The sequence below is a fragment of the Odocoileus virginianus genome, chromosome 9 (genome assembly GCF_023699985.2).
Source record: "Odocoileus virginianus isolate 20LAN1187 ecotype Illinois chromosome 9, Ovbor_1.2, whole genome shotgun sequence".
NCBI lineage: Eukaryota > Metazoa > Chordata > Mammalia > Artiodactyla > Cervidae > Odocoileus > Odocoileus virginianus.
The window spans coordinates 51,132,483-51,146,988 of NC_069682.1; the positions used below are offsets into that span (position 1 = coordinate 51,132,483).

General features: G+C 48.5%; 1 protein-coding gene across 1 annotated transcript in view; it reads left to right on the forward strand.

Annotated features, from left to right (window-relative positions):
• The window catches only part of TAF4 (TATA-box binding protein associated factor 4), a 62,780-nt gene extending 48,867 nt beyond the window's left edge, over nt 1-13,913 (forward strand). The window contains exon 16 of the mRNA XM_070472445.1: nt 12,430-13,913. Within this exon, the coding sequence (XP_070328546.1) occupies nt 12,430-12,597 (168 nt within the window). The 3' untranslated portion in view covers nt 12,598-13,913. The remainder of the gene's footprint in view (nt 1-12,429) is intronic.
• Nucleotides 13,914-14,506: the final 593 nt, after the last annotated feature.

The window sequence follows — 14,506 nt, forward strand, 5'->3', positions numbered from 1 at the left end:
CCTCAGAATACGTTTTACATTCGATGCTTTATATTCAAATCAACCTATTTGTGGATGTCACTTGAGCCATCCCTTTGCAGGAGGAGGTTTTATCTCTGTAGCTTATACAGTGAGGTTTAGGCTGACTTTGGAGACCATGTGGGGCATTCAGTCAGCAGAGTGACCTTCCTTGAGGTGACTGTCCTCACTGAGTGTGGACGTGAGGTGAGCCCAGATCCCAGCATGAAGGAAAGCTGTGGCCTGGTTCTGTTTGTCCACATTTTGTTAGTTTCCTGTTTTGTTTGCTCTCGTATCTTTATATATAATTACAAACCCTCCTTTAAAGTATCATGATTTTTTCTTTAAACTGCCAGTTGTGAATGTCAGGAAGAAGAGACCATTGTCTTTTATATTTACCTGCTGACTTGCCATCTCTGATGTTTGGTGTTCCTTTCCCGAGTTCCAGGTTTCCATCGGCAGTATTTCTCTTTGGCTTGAAGGACAGCATTTAGTGTTGCTGGTAGTGCAGTCTGCTTGGTGATGGGATCTTTCAGCTTTTGTTTACTTGAAAATGGTTGAATTTCCTCCTTAAAATTTTGAATGAAATTTTCCCTGAATATTCACAGTTTTTTTCTTTCAACTCTGTTTTTTTAAAGTCAGTTTCTCTCACCTTCTTGAATAGGCCAAGCAAATCCAGATCCGTATAACTAAATTTAATAGAATGACAGACGAACAGGGACAAGCAATTCTGAGAATTTTAGCTGCCTTTACATTTTCCCTATCTCCTGAGGCCTGTCTTAGTGCTGGTCTCTCTCTTCTGAGGGAGCTCTTATTCTCATTTAGTTGTGTTGTCTTGCTCCAGCTCACAAAGAAGATGGGAGGTGTCCCAGTGTGCTTTGCAGAATTACAGAGCTCTTATTCTTTCTTAGATGTGAACACAGCCATGAACGTGTGACCATCTGCATCCTGAAAGAAGTTGTTGTATAGTATTCAGTGTTCCACTGTGATTTTGATCCTTGTTTCCTGTTGGTCATGAGTTTCAAGATGACTGTTTCAAGATGACTGTCTTGCTTCTTAGAAGTGTGTTGTCTTTGTTTAGATGTGGTTCTCTTGATCTCTACTGGGGCTTCTCTGAGCTTCTTGGGTCTGTAGGTCACTGTTTCTCTTCAAATTTGCAGCACTTTGGCCTTTACTTCCTCAAACCTTTCTCTGTTTCAGTCTTTTCCTGTGGGGTTTCCCAGGTATACCTCTCTTGATACTGCCCTGTGGATCTCTGAGTCTGTACCTGTTTTTCTATAATCACTTTCTTTTCTGTTCGAGACTGGATAATCTCTACTGATCTGTCTTCAGATTCTCTGTCATCTTTCCTGTCCAGTGAAGTTTTACTTTGTTGACATATTTGCAGCTCTGGGATTTCTGCCTAGGTCTTTTTCTTTTTTTAAATCATTGCTAATTCTTTGCTGAGATTTCCCTGTCTGCTCCTTATTGAGGCCAGATTTTCCCATCATCCTTGGAACCTCTTTGTAAAAGCTGCTCTGACAGTTCGTCAAATCCAACATCTGGGTCATCTTGACTCGATCTCTGTTGACTGCTCTTCCCCGCACCTGTGGTAACAGCTTCCTGTCTCTGCGCGTCTAGACATTGTCACCTGTACGCTGGACGTTGTGAATGATATATCATCATCCTCTGAAGAGTGTCACTGCTTGTTTAAGTTCAGCAACCAGCTGCTCATCTTGAATGTGTGCTTTGCTTTTGCTTCGGTGTTCAGTGGGGTCTGTGGCGATCTCACCCAGTGGGGCTCAGTCAGCATATTGGCCTTCCCTGTGAGGTCAGGGTGGGTCTTGCATAGGGTATGATCCTTGCTCCTGGGAAAGGCCTTGGCGTCTTGGCTGCACCCCGGGAGTGAGGACGTGGGGCGGGCTGTACTCCTGCAAGGACTGTTAACTTGTGCGTGTTTTGGTTATGTCACACGGCTGTTTCATGGTAATCTTAGTTCCATAAGTAACTTGATGGTTAATACTGACTAGTCTTTGTGGATGTCTGTTTAGTCATTTGGTTTTCCACATCTTATTCTCTGTTGGATTCTTTTGGAATGTTTCCTGGGGGCCGAGTTCCCCAAATTTGTGCGTGTTGACTACAGTTTTGATAGCTATAAAATCTGTGGCTCACATTTTCTTTGCTTGAGACTCTTCCTTGAGTAATAGTTACATTAGATATTTTCCCCTGGTGTAAAAGGTTTGCTGTCTGTCTGATGACTATCTGATTTTATTTCTCTTGTGTTTCATATGTTCTTTCTGTCCGAAGTTGCCCACAAAATTCTTTTCCCTCAAAGCCAAGCATTTTACTTGGAATCGGCTCTTTTTAGGTGGTTGTTCTTGGGGAGAGGTTGTGTTCATTCAACATGCAGTGTTTTTGTATTCGGGAACATTTTCTTTTTTGTTTTTGTTTTCCTCTTCAGAGATTCCTGTTATTCGTATGTTGTATCTTTCATACCTACTGTCAGTATTTGCCTTTTCTCTTAGATCTTTTTAATCTCTCTTTTAAAAAAAAGTTTTATGCTTTTTAACTTTCTTACTGTCTTCTTTCTTCCTTAGTGTCTTATTTGTTTTATTTGCTCTTGTGTTCTTTTTTAGTGTAGTCTTCATTTCTCAGCTGAAATTCTCTTTTGTTTCTAATTTTTCCTTGACTTTGTCAACTCATTTCCAAGTTTTGCCAATTCTGATTTATGTTGTTCTTTCATGCATTTTACCATTTTCTCAGTGTCTCTGCCTGTTTGGAAATAGACATCGTAGTTTTGATCTCTTACTGATTGTGTTTCTGGTGTTTTCCATTATCTCTCTGGGTGGTGTTCTGCTCCTTATTCTCATTTTTCCTTAGGGCAGCTTGTCTGGGGTTCAGCCTTTTCGTGGTTCGCTTTTGTGTGAACTGTGTGGTCTTAAACCTTCAGGAGGAGGCAGTGTGAAGATTTGCTGGCTTCACTGAGCTCCTCTTCCATAGTTTCCACGTGGTGTTAGATGTGCTGTCTGTGATTCTCGGCTCTGCCCCTCTCGACTCTTAGCTGGACCTTTTTGTTTCCTCTGTCCTGTCCTGCTCAGCTTCTGTTTCACTCCTCACAGAGTCCCCTCTGTGTGGGCCCTGGCTGGTCACAGGCAGAGCTCCTGGTGGCAAGGCCACAGTCAGAGTACCAGCCCGGTCTAGTGGCTGCTGTCAGGTGAACCTGCCCCCTTCTTGGTGAAGACCCCGAGGGTTTGAGACCTCAAAGCTGCCCAGCAGCTTTTCGTGCATAGTTTTGAGGTGGTCTCCAGGTTTGTGGCTGCTTGCAGCTCGTCTCCACTGGTTTTGTTCTGTGTGTTGCCTGCTGGCGTTTGGTTTTGCTTCCTAGCTGCTCTGGGTTTTCTCAGGCCTTTGGGAAGATTAAAACCTCTGATGCCTTTGGCACCATCTTTCCAGGATGTATTGATTAACATTTTTCAACATATTTTCTTTTAATTTATAATAGTTTCAAACCTTCAGAAACGTTGGAAGAACAGAGTGAGAATCTCCATATCCAGATTCTCCATTTTGAACACTTGGCACCTCTATTTCATCACCTCTTCTCTTTATACATGCAATGTGCCTGTGCACTTGTGTATTATACATGATGTGTATAAAATCTTTTCCCAATGGATATCCCATCACCTCTAAATGCTGATGATGCTGGACGCTCTCTTACATTACTACTGCACCCCCCTCCCCCCCGCAATCAGGACATCACCCTTATGGCCCAGGGTCCCCAGACCTGCTTGCACTTCACCACCTGTCCAGGGCGTGTGCAGTGTCCAGCTGGCACGTGGTGTGAGCCTCTGCCTGATGCCTGCGTTCCTGACAGCGTTAGAGAGGACAGGCTGCTGGTTCTGAAGGGTGATCCTCAGTGTCATTAGGCCGACAGTATTGACTTCTTGCTGCTGGTGACCATAGCCTTGATGACCTGACTGAGTGCTTGGTTAAGAAAGCAGCCTTCCCCACTGTGTAGTTGCCTGGTCCCTTGGTATTCGTTAGTGTTGTGTGAGGAGGGGTCAGGGTCATGCACTGCTCTGTCCCTGTCACCCCTCCCCTGGCCTCAGCACCCACGCATGGCTCCCGCTGCGTCAGGACCTCCAGGCTAGGGGCCAGGCTGTGGCGCTCTGTGTCCATCATGCCCCCACATTTACTGGTTGCCTTCTGCTGTGAAGAAGAGCCTCCCTCCCACCCTCCTCCATCCATCCATCCACTCATCACCGTGTGTGGACACATGGTTCCTGCTGTGTTCAGGGGGTGTAATCAATGCTCTCGTTGTTTCTAGATTGATCAGTGGAAGCTTCTTCAAGCTGGTTCTATATCCTTTTGAAACGTTGCCCTCAACCTGTAAGCATGAGAGGTGTCTGGGTGACTGTGCCTGCCCTGCCCTTGCCCGCGTGGCACCTGGGAGCGTCCCTGCAGTGGAGGGTGATATTTGGAGACCAGTGTCTGAGCACTGTGCGTGCTGGTCGCCACGGGGTCCCTGCCCCAGGCCCCGGAGGCCCCAGCATTCAGAGACTGGAGCGTGTGTCTGTGCACAGTTGTGTGCGTGTGTGCGCCTCTCTGTATCTAGAATGACCCTATGCGTTCCAGTGGATCCTGAAATTCTAGTCTAGGACCTCAGGGCTTCTTCCAGGCTCCTCCCCTTCCTTCCTTCAGAGTCCCTTCACAGGCAGTGAGACATCAAGTTCCCATTCTTCTCAGAATATTTGGTTCTTTTTTGTTTTTGCTCAATGTAACCAATCCCACAACCACTCTGGCTGTTGGGGTCCCTGTGCTGAGAGGGGAGGGCCTAGGGAAAGGGCATATCGATCAAGTTCTGTCTTAGGCATTGAAATATCTACAAAGTAGAGACTGGCGGGGCGGGTGTGGGTAAGGGGAGGAGAGTGTTGGAGAGGATGGAGCACCCCGAGGAGACAGTGGAGACGCGTCACTGAAGGGGGCGTGGTGCTATGCATTGTCGGTGTGCTGATTTTGGACTTTCGGAAAAGTGAGTTTTGTGTGTGATAATGAACACAAAATCTGGAGCTTCAAAAAGTCCTTCAAGTGCTTTTCTTCATCAGAGATAAGGCTTAATGTTTTTCTTTTTTAGTTTAGGACTATATCCTTAGGGTATGTCTTAAGAACTTTTATTATGAGCCAATTGTAGACTTGCAGAAAAGTTACATAAAGGTAGAGTTTCCGTGTACCCCTTACTCAACTTCCTGATGTGAAGTAGTGCTGTGATACTGTGAACTCAAGACATTACTGGATTTTGTCTTTCAGAATTAATTTTAAATACGTAAACTTCATATTTTAGAGCAATTTTCGGTTCACAGTCAAATTGAATGTAAAGTACAGTTTTCCCTATACCTCTGCTCCTCCACCCACGTGCACAGCCTCCCCCATTATCCACACCCCCACCAGATGGTGCATATGTTACAGCTGACGAACCTGCATTGACACGTCATCACCACTCAGAGTCCACAGTTTATATCAGGGCTCACTCTTGTGTTGTACATTCCCTGCGTTTGGACAAATGTATATAATAACCTATCCACCTTTATAACATCACACACAAGAGTATTTTCACTGCCCTAAAAATACTCTATGCTCTGCCTGTTCATCCCTCCTGCCCCCCCACTCCCTGGAAACCCATGATCTTTTTACTGACTCCATAGTTCTGTCTTTGCCAGTGTCATAGAGTTGAAACCTGACAGAATGTAACCTTTTCTTACTGGCATCTTTCACATAGTTGAATGTTTTTAAGGTTCCTTCATGTCTTTTCATGGCTTGATAACACACTTTGTTTTGTCGCTGACTATTTCATTGCCTAGATGCATCATATTTTACTTAAACATCACCTACCAAAGGACATCTTAGTTGCTTCTGAGTTTTGGCAATTGTGAATGCAGCAGCTGTAAACATCTGTGTACAGGTTTCTGTGTGGATGTGAGTTTTGAACTTACTCAGGTAAATATCAAGGGACACAATTTTGTGTGGTGAGAGTATGTTTGCTTTTGCTATAAACCTCCATATTGTCTTCCCAAGTGACTGTACCGGTTTACGTCCCCACCAGCACTGAACGAGCATTCCTGCTGCTCCACACCCGCACTAGCACTCGTGTTGCCAGTGTTCTGGGTTTTGCCCTTTCTCATAGTTATGTGGTAGCATCTCTTTGCGTTAATTTGCACTTCCCTAATGACATACGATGTGGAGCATCTCTTCGTGTGCTTATTTGCTATCTACATATCTTCTTGGTGAGGTGCCTTTTAAGATCCTTGATCCATTTTTAAAATGGGGTTGTTTGTTTTCTTGTTATTGAGGTTTTAGAGTTGTTTGTATAGTTTGGACTTTTTATTTTTTAAGTCAGATGTGGCTTTTGCACATTTCCTCTGTATTTGCTGGTTCCTGCTCTCCACTGATGCTGTAGGGCCCTGTACTGGCGTTCGTTCTCTGTAGCCCTCCGTGCTTCCTTGTCTTTCCTGACCTGACACTTGGAAGAGTGTTTATCAGTTATTTGGTAGGCGGTCTGTTGTTCAGGGTGCATTGTCAGGTTCCTCTCGGTGAAATCCAGGTGATATAACGGGGCTGGAGTGTTGCCCCAGCCGTGCTGCGTCCTCGGCGCGTCCTCTCAGGAGGCAGTGACATCCGGGTGTCCCGCTGCAGGCGGTGGGTCAGCTGGGCTTGCGGGTGTCCCCGCTGGAAAATGCGTTTGCTCTCTTAATGAGAGTCTTGTGGGGAATTCTGGGGCTGTGCTCCGCCAACCCCTCTTCCTCCCAGTCAGTGTCGCTGCTCCCTGCTCGGGGCCTCGGGCTCTCCCTGGGCCTTTGTTGGGGGAATCTGCTCACTCCACCTCCTCCATTCCTTTCCTGCCTCTGTCACGGCGGGGCTTGCAGTGGGGTCTCCAGTCCTGGCCCTGCTCAGTTATCACAGGCCCCTTGTGCTTGGCTTCTCTCTCCTCTCACTTAACCCGCCACCTTCTGAAGGTTTCTCGCCTTCCCGCACCACCTCACGTTTTTCTGGTGTAGCTGTGGGGTCGGCCGTGTCTCCCTGGAGCCGTGGTTCCTTTTGCTGGGACATGTGTAGGACCGTGTGTTGCCATGCTATTGAGTTTTGCAGACCTGCTGGGCAGCAGGGGTACTTGGTGTTTGGGAATGCGCTGTGGGTGCTTGTTCTCAGGACAGGGTATTGGCTCTCGTGGGGTTTACAGAACCTCCTGGATTACACTGACTCTTGGCTTATCTGCATCCACCTGCTGTGTTCTGTGCTGGATGTGGAGCTCCACAGTCACCCTTGTCAGTGACCCTGTCTTCATCTCCTGCGGGTTTGCTTTTCTGGGGGTTGCTGTGGTATTTGATACGTACATACCCGTAGTTGTATCTTCACAGTCAGTTGCGATTTTTAGCATCACGAAGTATCTGTCCGTGCCCAGGGGGCTCGATGTTCCCCTTGTCCTCAGTCAGGCCTGTTTCCCCTGCTCTCCTGTTCCTCTTGGTCTGGAGCCTCTGTTCCTCCTGGGCCCGTGGCCCCTCCTGTAGGTGCACCTCTGGTGTGCGGCAGGGTCCTGTCCTCTGAGTCCTGCTGGCGAGTGTCTTTCCATCACGCACAAGTTAAGCCCATCATCTGTGTTGATGCAGCTGACATGTGGGTTCAGACTCTGTCACAGATTCTTAGGGTTATGATTGTTTTGGTGTGATGTGTAGTCTTTGCTCCTTAATTAAGATAATTGTGTTTAGGAAGCTGTGTGCCTCTGCTCTAGTGGTCACTTTTGTATGTAAGTGTTTGGGTGTCTTTACCCCAGGTTTTCACGTGTGTTTCCTGTTGGGCTTCTTAGCTCAGGTCTGCATTTTCCTTGGCCCCAGGTGGCCACACGGCCTCCCTGTGGGTCCTGTGACCCCTTCCATCTCACGCTTTGTCACGTCATTTCTGCTTCGTCATGGCATACGGTGTCATCTCTCGGCCACTTCCTCAGTGTCATTGTTGCAGCAGCTGTGTGTTTATATTATAAATGCCTATTTCTCCCTTCTTCTGCGGATTCTCTGTTCTCTGTCATTGGGATGACCCTGACCTGTGGCCGAGCTCTCACGAAGCTCAGGTGCAGAGTCCCCGCCATATTGCAAGTTGAAACGGTTTTTCTGTGGCCTTGATGTGGAGGGCAGTCAGGCTGGATATAAAAATGTTGGTTCATGCTTGCTTTCAGTGATGTTTTTAATGCTTTTCCTTGCTTACTGTATATGGGTTTCCCTAGTGGCTCAGTTAGTATAGAATGTGCCCGCAATGTAGGAGACCTGGGATTGATTCCTGGGTCAGGAAGATGCCCTGGAGAAGGAAATGGTAACCCACTCTAGTACTCTTGCCTGGAGAATTCCATGGACAGAGGAGCTGGGCAGGCTATAGTCTATGGGGTTGGACACTGTGTGACCAGCTTTCACTTTGGCTTACTGTATGGGTTTGGGAAGGAGAAGGAAATGGCAACCCACTCCAGTACTCTTGCCTGGAAAATCCCATGGACGGAGGAGCCTGGTGGGCTACAGTCCATGGGGTCGCTGAGAGTTGGACACGACTAAGCGACTTCACTTTCACTTTTCACTTCATGCATTGGAGAAGGAAATGGCAACCCACTCCAGTGTTCTTGCCTGGAGAATCCCAGGGACGGTGGAGCCTGGTGGGCTGCTGTCTGTGGGGTCACACAGAGTCGGACACCACTGAAGCGACTTAGCAGCAGCAGCAGCATGGTTTTTGGAAAGCCTGATTCCAGGTTAATTTATCTTGGAAAACTGACAGTTTTATGAGGCTTCGTGGCAGTTGATTTTATGGGTTAATTTTCCTAGGTGCCCACTCGCCTTGTCCATGTAGGTTTGGTTTTTTGGTTTCCATTTCTTGAAAGGTTCCTCAGATTATGGTTTAGTATATTTCTCCTGCTTCTCACCTTTGGCTCCCTCTCTGGGGGATCCGATGGCTCAGTGCATGTCCTCCTTTCGTGTCTTCCTTTACCCTGTGTTTTCCTGGCCCTTTAATTTTTTTTCCCTTTGTCTCCTTTCTCTTCTTTTGTTCAGCTTTTCTTCTTTGCCGCTTATGAATTTTTATTTGAGTTTTTTCTCCCCTGAGCACCTTACAGTTTATTATATTCATGTATCAGATAATTTTATCTTTTTTTCTCATTTCTTTCTTGAGTCAGTGAACTCTCATTTCTTTCTGGCTTTTAATCCATCTTGCCCTTATATTTTGAGTTTTTGATTCAAGGTGATTTTCATAAACTCCAATGTGTAAGTACATTTTTTTGTTGAAAGGGTTGTCTTGTAGTTGCTCATTTTTCCAGATTGCGTTTGGACCTGGTATGTGTGGGATTTCATTTTCTAACTGCTTGTGGTGGTTCTTGGTGGACTTGCTGATCTTCCTCTTGTTAATTTTGTGGTGTGGGTGTTGACGAGATTTGTGGCCTGATGACGCCCTCTCCTGACTGTTGTGCAGAGCCCAGTGACTTAGCTGGTGTCTCTCCTGATGAGGAGGGCTGAGGTCCTCTGGTGGCACCCGCAGGACCCTGCCTCCCCCCCCTCACTTCTTGGTGTGCACTTAGGCACCCCCCAGCCTGCTCTGGTGGGAGGAGGACTCTCGCTGCTGTGTCTACTGCTTGGCATCATGGGGGAATAGCTCCCCTCCTCGGTCTTTGCGGAGCCTGGGCTGCATCTTCATGTAGTGCGGATGCTGTGTTCCCTCCCTGTTCTGGATGGCCCTGGGGGAGATGATGAAAGATACCAGGGTGACCTTGGCTCTCCTCAGCCAAGTGCCAGGGGTCCCTGGCGCCCTCCAGCTGCCTGTGCTCGGGTGTGGACAAGCTCGGGAATTGCACTGGTGTGAAGAGGAGCAGAGCCAGCCAGGGGGTGTCTGTGCTCTTGGTACTTTGACCTCCGTTACTTAACACCTGGCACATGGGGCATCACTCAGATAGCCTCTCGTGGTGTGGACCTCTTGCTACTATTGTAGGAGCTCTGGGGGGAGTGGCAGTAAGGCCCCCCATGCGAGTTCCCCCAGACAGTCCCCAAGGGGCTGGTGCTCTCTGCCACCGTGGTGAGGGCCGGTGGCAGGTCCCTGCAGCTGCAGCCAGGTGCCATGGCCCGTTGTGCATGGCTCGGGGGCCTGAGTGAAGTGACCGGCGAGCCAGGCAGGTTGGGGCTAAGGTGATTGTTTCCACTTGGTTCCTGCATTGAGTGCTTGTTGCCTGTCAAGTTGGTTGTGGCATTTTTGACAGTGTTAAGTTTGCCTTCAAAGGAGACAGTAGGGGATAGCCTTTCATTGATCCTCTTGACAGTCTTGGAATGGGACAGGTTGAGTTCACACAGTGATTTCAGGTGGGGAGCTGGGGTCCAAGGTTGCGGTGTTTCAACCCCAACCCCTGCAAATGCAAAACAGAACAAATCCATCATCCTCTGTGCTTGAGCCTGTTGGTGAAAGTGGATGCTGGCATCTTCTGTGCAGTTTTCTGTCATCTGAGGTCACTGCTGATAACCTAGGGCCACTTCCTGCAGGCTGGGCACTGGGTTCCTGTGACCGCCTTCTGTGACCAGGACACCCCAGAGCTAGTTGGTCACAGGCTGGCACTCACACCATGACATTGGACGACATTTAGTGTCAGGTAGGAGGCCTTTGAGCACAGGCTTCTTGTTAAAGTCCGTGAAAGAGTGACATGTGGCCACCTTATGACCATTGGTGCCTGAGACATGATGAGTGTGGCCAGCATGGCCACGGCCCTGGAGTCCAGCTGTGGGCTGTGCTAACGCCTGCTTGTCTTGTTTGGAGCCACTTTTGACTTCTAAAAAAGATTTCATTAAAATATCATTTACCTTGATTTCTGAGTTTCAGCATCTTTTACATTCTGTGCCTGAAGTGAGAGCCCTCACCCTTCTAGCTGGTTTTGGCCGTTGAACTGTTTTGAAAGTAAGAGCGTCAAACATGGTCCAGAATTGTAGTGAGTGTCACAGAAGACACCTGGCCCGTGGTTTAGGTAGCGCTTTGTTCTCCGTGAGCCTCGAGGTCAGGTGGTGCCCTGTCCGCCCCTCCCAGCTGTCTGTCCAGACACTGGCCTCTGCAGGCTCCCCTGTGTTGAGGGTGCAGACCCACAGGGCCCCGGGCGCAGGCCAGCTCCCGTTTTCCTGGTTCCTCTTGGCTGTGTGTTTTCATCACCACCTTTTCAGGGGTGCTGTTTGTTTTGTACACAAAATGCTCCTATAGGGCTGTTACGGAGACTCAGGGAGAACTGGCAAGAAAACCTGAGTAGTTGTTTCAAACACGGACAAGTAGTCACCAGAGGACTTGTCTGGAGGAGGGACCGGTGATTAAGGTTCTGGGGTGGGGGCGGTGTTGTAAGGAACTCCTAAATTAACAGAAGACGCATGGGATGCCTCGCCTGCCACCTGCTGGCCACTTGCTGCACTGCGGCCTCCTCCAGCATCACAGGACTCATGGCTCCCACCTTCTTAAACTTTGAGAAAATGCAATAAAAGTTCCATTGTAAGTTTTGCACTTGAAATACACATGAGCAACTTTAACCATCAGAATACAGACACTTCCTGTTTGTTTTGAACGGAAACCAAGACCCGTCCAGTTGGGAATTATATGGTTTGTGCCCACGAGTGTCGGATGGAGACGGTGACAGATGTGCTGAAATCATGGATGCTGCTGCTGGGGGCGGCAACGCGGCAGGAAGGCACCCAGAACCCCAGCTCTGCAAGCAGGCAGGCGCCAGAGCTCACACCTTCGGCCGGATCCCCCTGCAGGCTGACCAAACTGGGTGCCGAGCAGTGCAGACCACTGTCAGCCCAAGGGAGTGGGGCCACCCTCCAGGCCGCAGACGACATGGTGACTGAAGAGTCCTGCAGCCCAGCTCGCCAACTGCCAGCCTGCCCAGCCCACGAGCCTGGACCTTGCGGCTTTGGGAATGTGCCTTTGTTGGCGAAGTGGGGGGTGACATGGCCACCACAGGTGCAGTGCCAGCCCACCTGAGTCCTGGACACCAGCAATGCCAGCCACGAGCCCTGGAGCTGTTCTGCGTCCCTTTGGGGCAGGAGCCGCCACGTTTTCCTTCTGTGCCCAGGGCCAGAGTCTGAGCTCTCTGGGGAGTCGCAGGGTTAGCATCTTCCAGTGTGTGCCTGAGAGCACCAGGCCTGGAGGTGGGCGTGGGGTCGTGCCCCCCTGCTCTCACCCCTTCTGTTAGGGACTGGCTGAGCACCGCGGCTCCAGCAGTTGGCCTAAGCCTGTCCAGGCCCGGCTTCCTCCATAGCCGGGTTCCGTGGGACACCTGTAGGGAACCGTGCGCTGCCCCCAGGCCTGCGGTCCTGGGGTAGCACCTGGCTTTGCCCCTTCCTTCCAGCGCCGAGGGCCCTGCCCACCTCTGTGCTCCACTAACTCGGCTGTCTTCTCCTTTCTCGTCACCAGGGCTCGGGCCCAGGCTCGGCGGTCCCAGGCAGTTCCGGCGTCGGAACCCCCAGACAGTTCACGCGGCAAAGGATCACGCGGGTCAACCTCAGGGACCTCATATTTTGTTTAGAAAATGAACGTGAGACAAGCCATTCACTGTTGCTGTACAAAGCATTCCTTAAGTAGCACGGACGCGGCCTCTTAGCAGAGATGCCTGGGGACTTTTTATATATTTGCAGATTACGCCTTTTTGTAACGAGCAAATGGGATATTGTTTAAAAAACAGCCACCTCTTTACAATGGAACAGTTTTATATTCCTGTTTCTAAGTCAACTCTTCAGTACGGAGGAAAACATGTTTCTGTAACAGAGAACACAGAGGCCTGCGGGTACTCTTACAGGACAATTAAATCCTAACTCATCTTTGATTGAGTGGCCTTCTTGCCAAACAAGCCATATATAAAAACTGATGGAATCGTTTAGCAAATAACTAGCTGCCCTCTTGTCACCTCATAGCGGTTTCTACATCGTTTGTGCATTTGGTTTAGTTCAACCCAGCTTACTGCGTAGGTGTGTGTCTACAGCCAGTGACCTCATTTCACTTATTTTATTTTTGTATTAGTCAGTTGGCAAAGCAAACTGATTTTTTAGACTATTTATCTCCCTCCCTCCCCCACCCCTCCGTTCAGGATCCTCGAGGAGCAGGCAGCCCACCGTCCGCCTGTGCCTCGGGGCTCGTCCCTCTCTGCTTCGTGGGGCCCGGTGACGCGGCTCCTTCTGAATGTGTGGTCAGCATCTGTACAAATGCATTTTATTTGCTATTGTTTGTAAAGCTGTAAAGTTAAAGAAATGAAAACCTTTTCAGCATAAATCTATTTTACTTGCACTGTGTTTTTTAGCTAAAAGTGAAAACTTAGATGAAATAAAATCAAAGTTGAGAAGAATCATCAAAAGACTGTTTCTCAGTGTGAATCAAGTGTTGAAAAATGGTTGGTGTATTTTGTCAGTAATTGTACATAATTTTTGGCACATAACATGAAGATGGCTATGTAACTATAATTATTTTGCTAAGAGACTGTATGCAAGCTGTGGGCCCACTTTACAGACGTCCAGAGCAAAAGCCCCTTCTTTGTACCTATTTTTTTATTACAAATATACTAATTGGTTCTTTATATTTTCAGAGGTTATTGTATTAAATTGTCTATTGATAGTACTTTTATGACTGTAAATACTTTGGCTTTCTCTGTGAATTCTCATGTTAGACTTTATTCGCGCGTGTGAACTGAATGCTGATCAGTATTTTTTATCGACACCAGAAAACTGTTACACCTTTTATTTTGTCTTTTAGGAAATCCCTGTCTTTCCATTTTTTCATGTAAATTTTGCACAGTTACTTGTTCATATGTAAATATTTTACTTTCAAAAATGAAGTTTTTAATTGCTATTGTTTTATATAGGATTGAAAGAAAATTAACTCCTTTATTAAAAACAAATTTATCTGTATCTGTTTTGCCTGTTTTTCCCAGTTTTCCAGTTGTAGATTCTGCTGCCAGAGATTCAGCTCTGGCTCTGCTGAGCTATGTCTTTATGAGCCACTTGTTAGGAGTCAGTGTCTAAAACCCAGCGAGTCCGGTAGAAATAGCCTCACCTCCGAGGACAGGACCTGCCTCCAGAGTCAGACCTGGTGTCGCGTGCGAGGGCCCAGGAGCCGAGCTCAGGCCTTGCTCCTTGCCCGGCCACTCTTCCTCGGACACGGATGGACTCGTGCATCGTGGACGCCGGGCTGCTGTCCGTGTAGAGGCCTGGGGCGCCCCTGGGCGAGGGAAGGTAAGGCGGGGGTGGGGACACGTGGGCGTCCTGGCCCCAGCTCTGACATGGACTCACCTTGTTGGAGGGGGTGTGGTCTCTGGAGGCCCCGCCCTGTCTGGCGGTGAGTGACAGGTTGGCCTTGACGCACTATGGTTCCTGAGTGGGCGTCTGCCAGGGGTTCGGCCGCTGAGTTCATGCCAGCACGGGTCTTGCCAGAGCCGCCGCCGGCCTCGCCTGTGTGATGGCAGTTGGCGTCCATGTCTCATGTTGATTTTGACTGGTTTGCT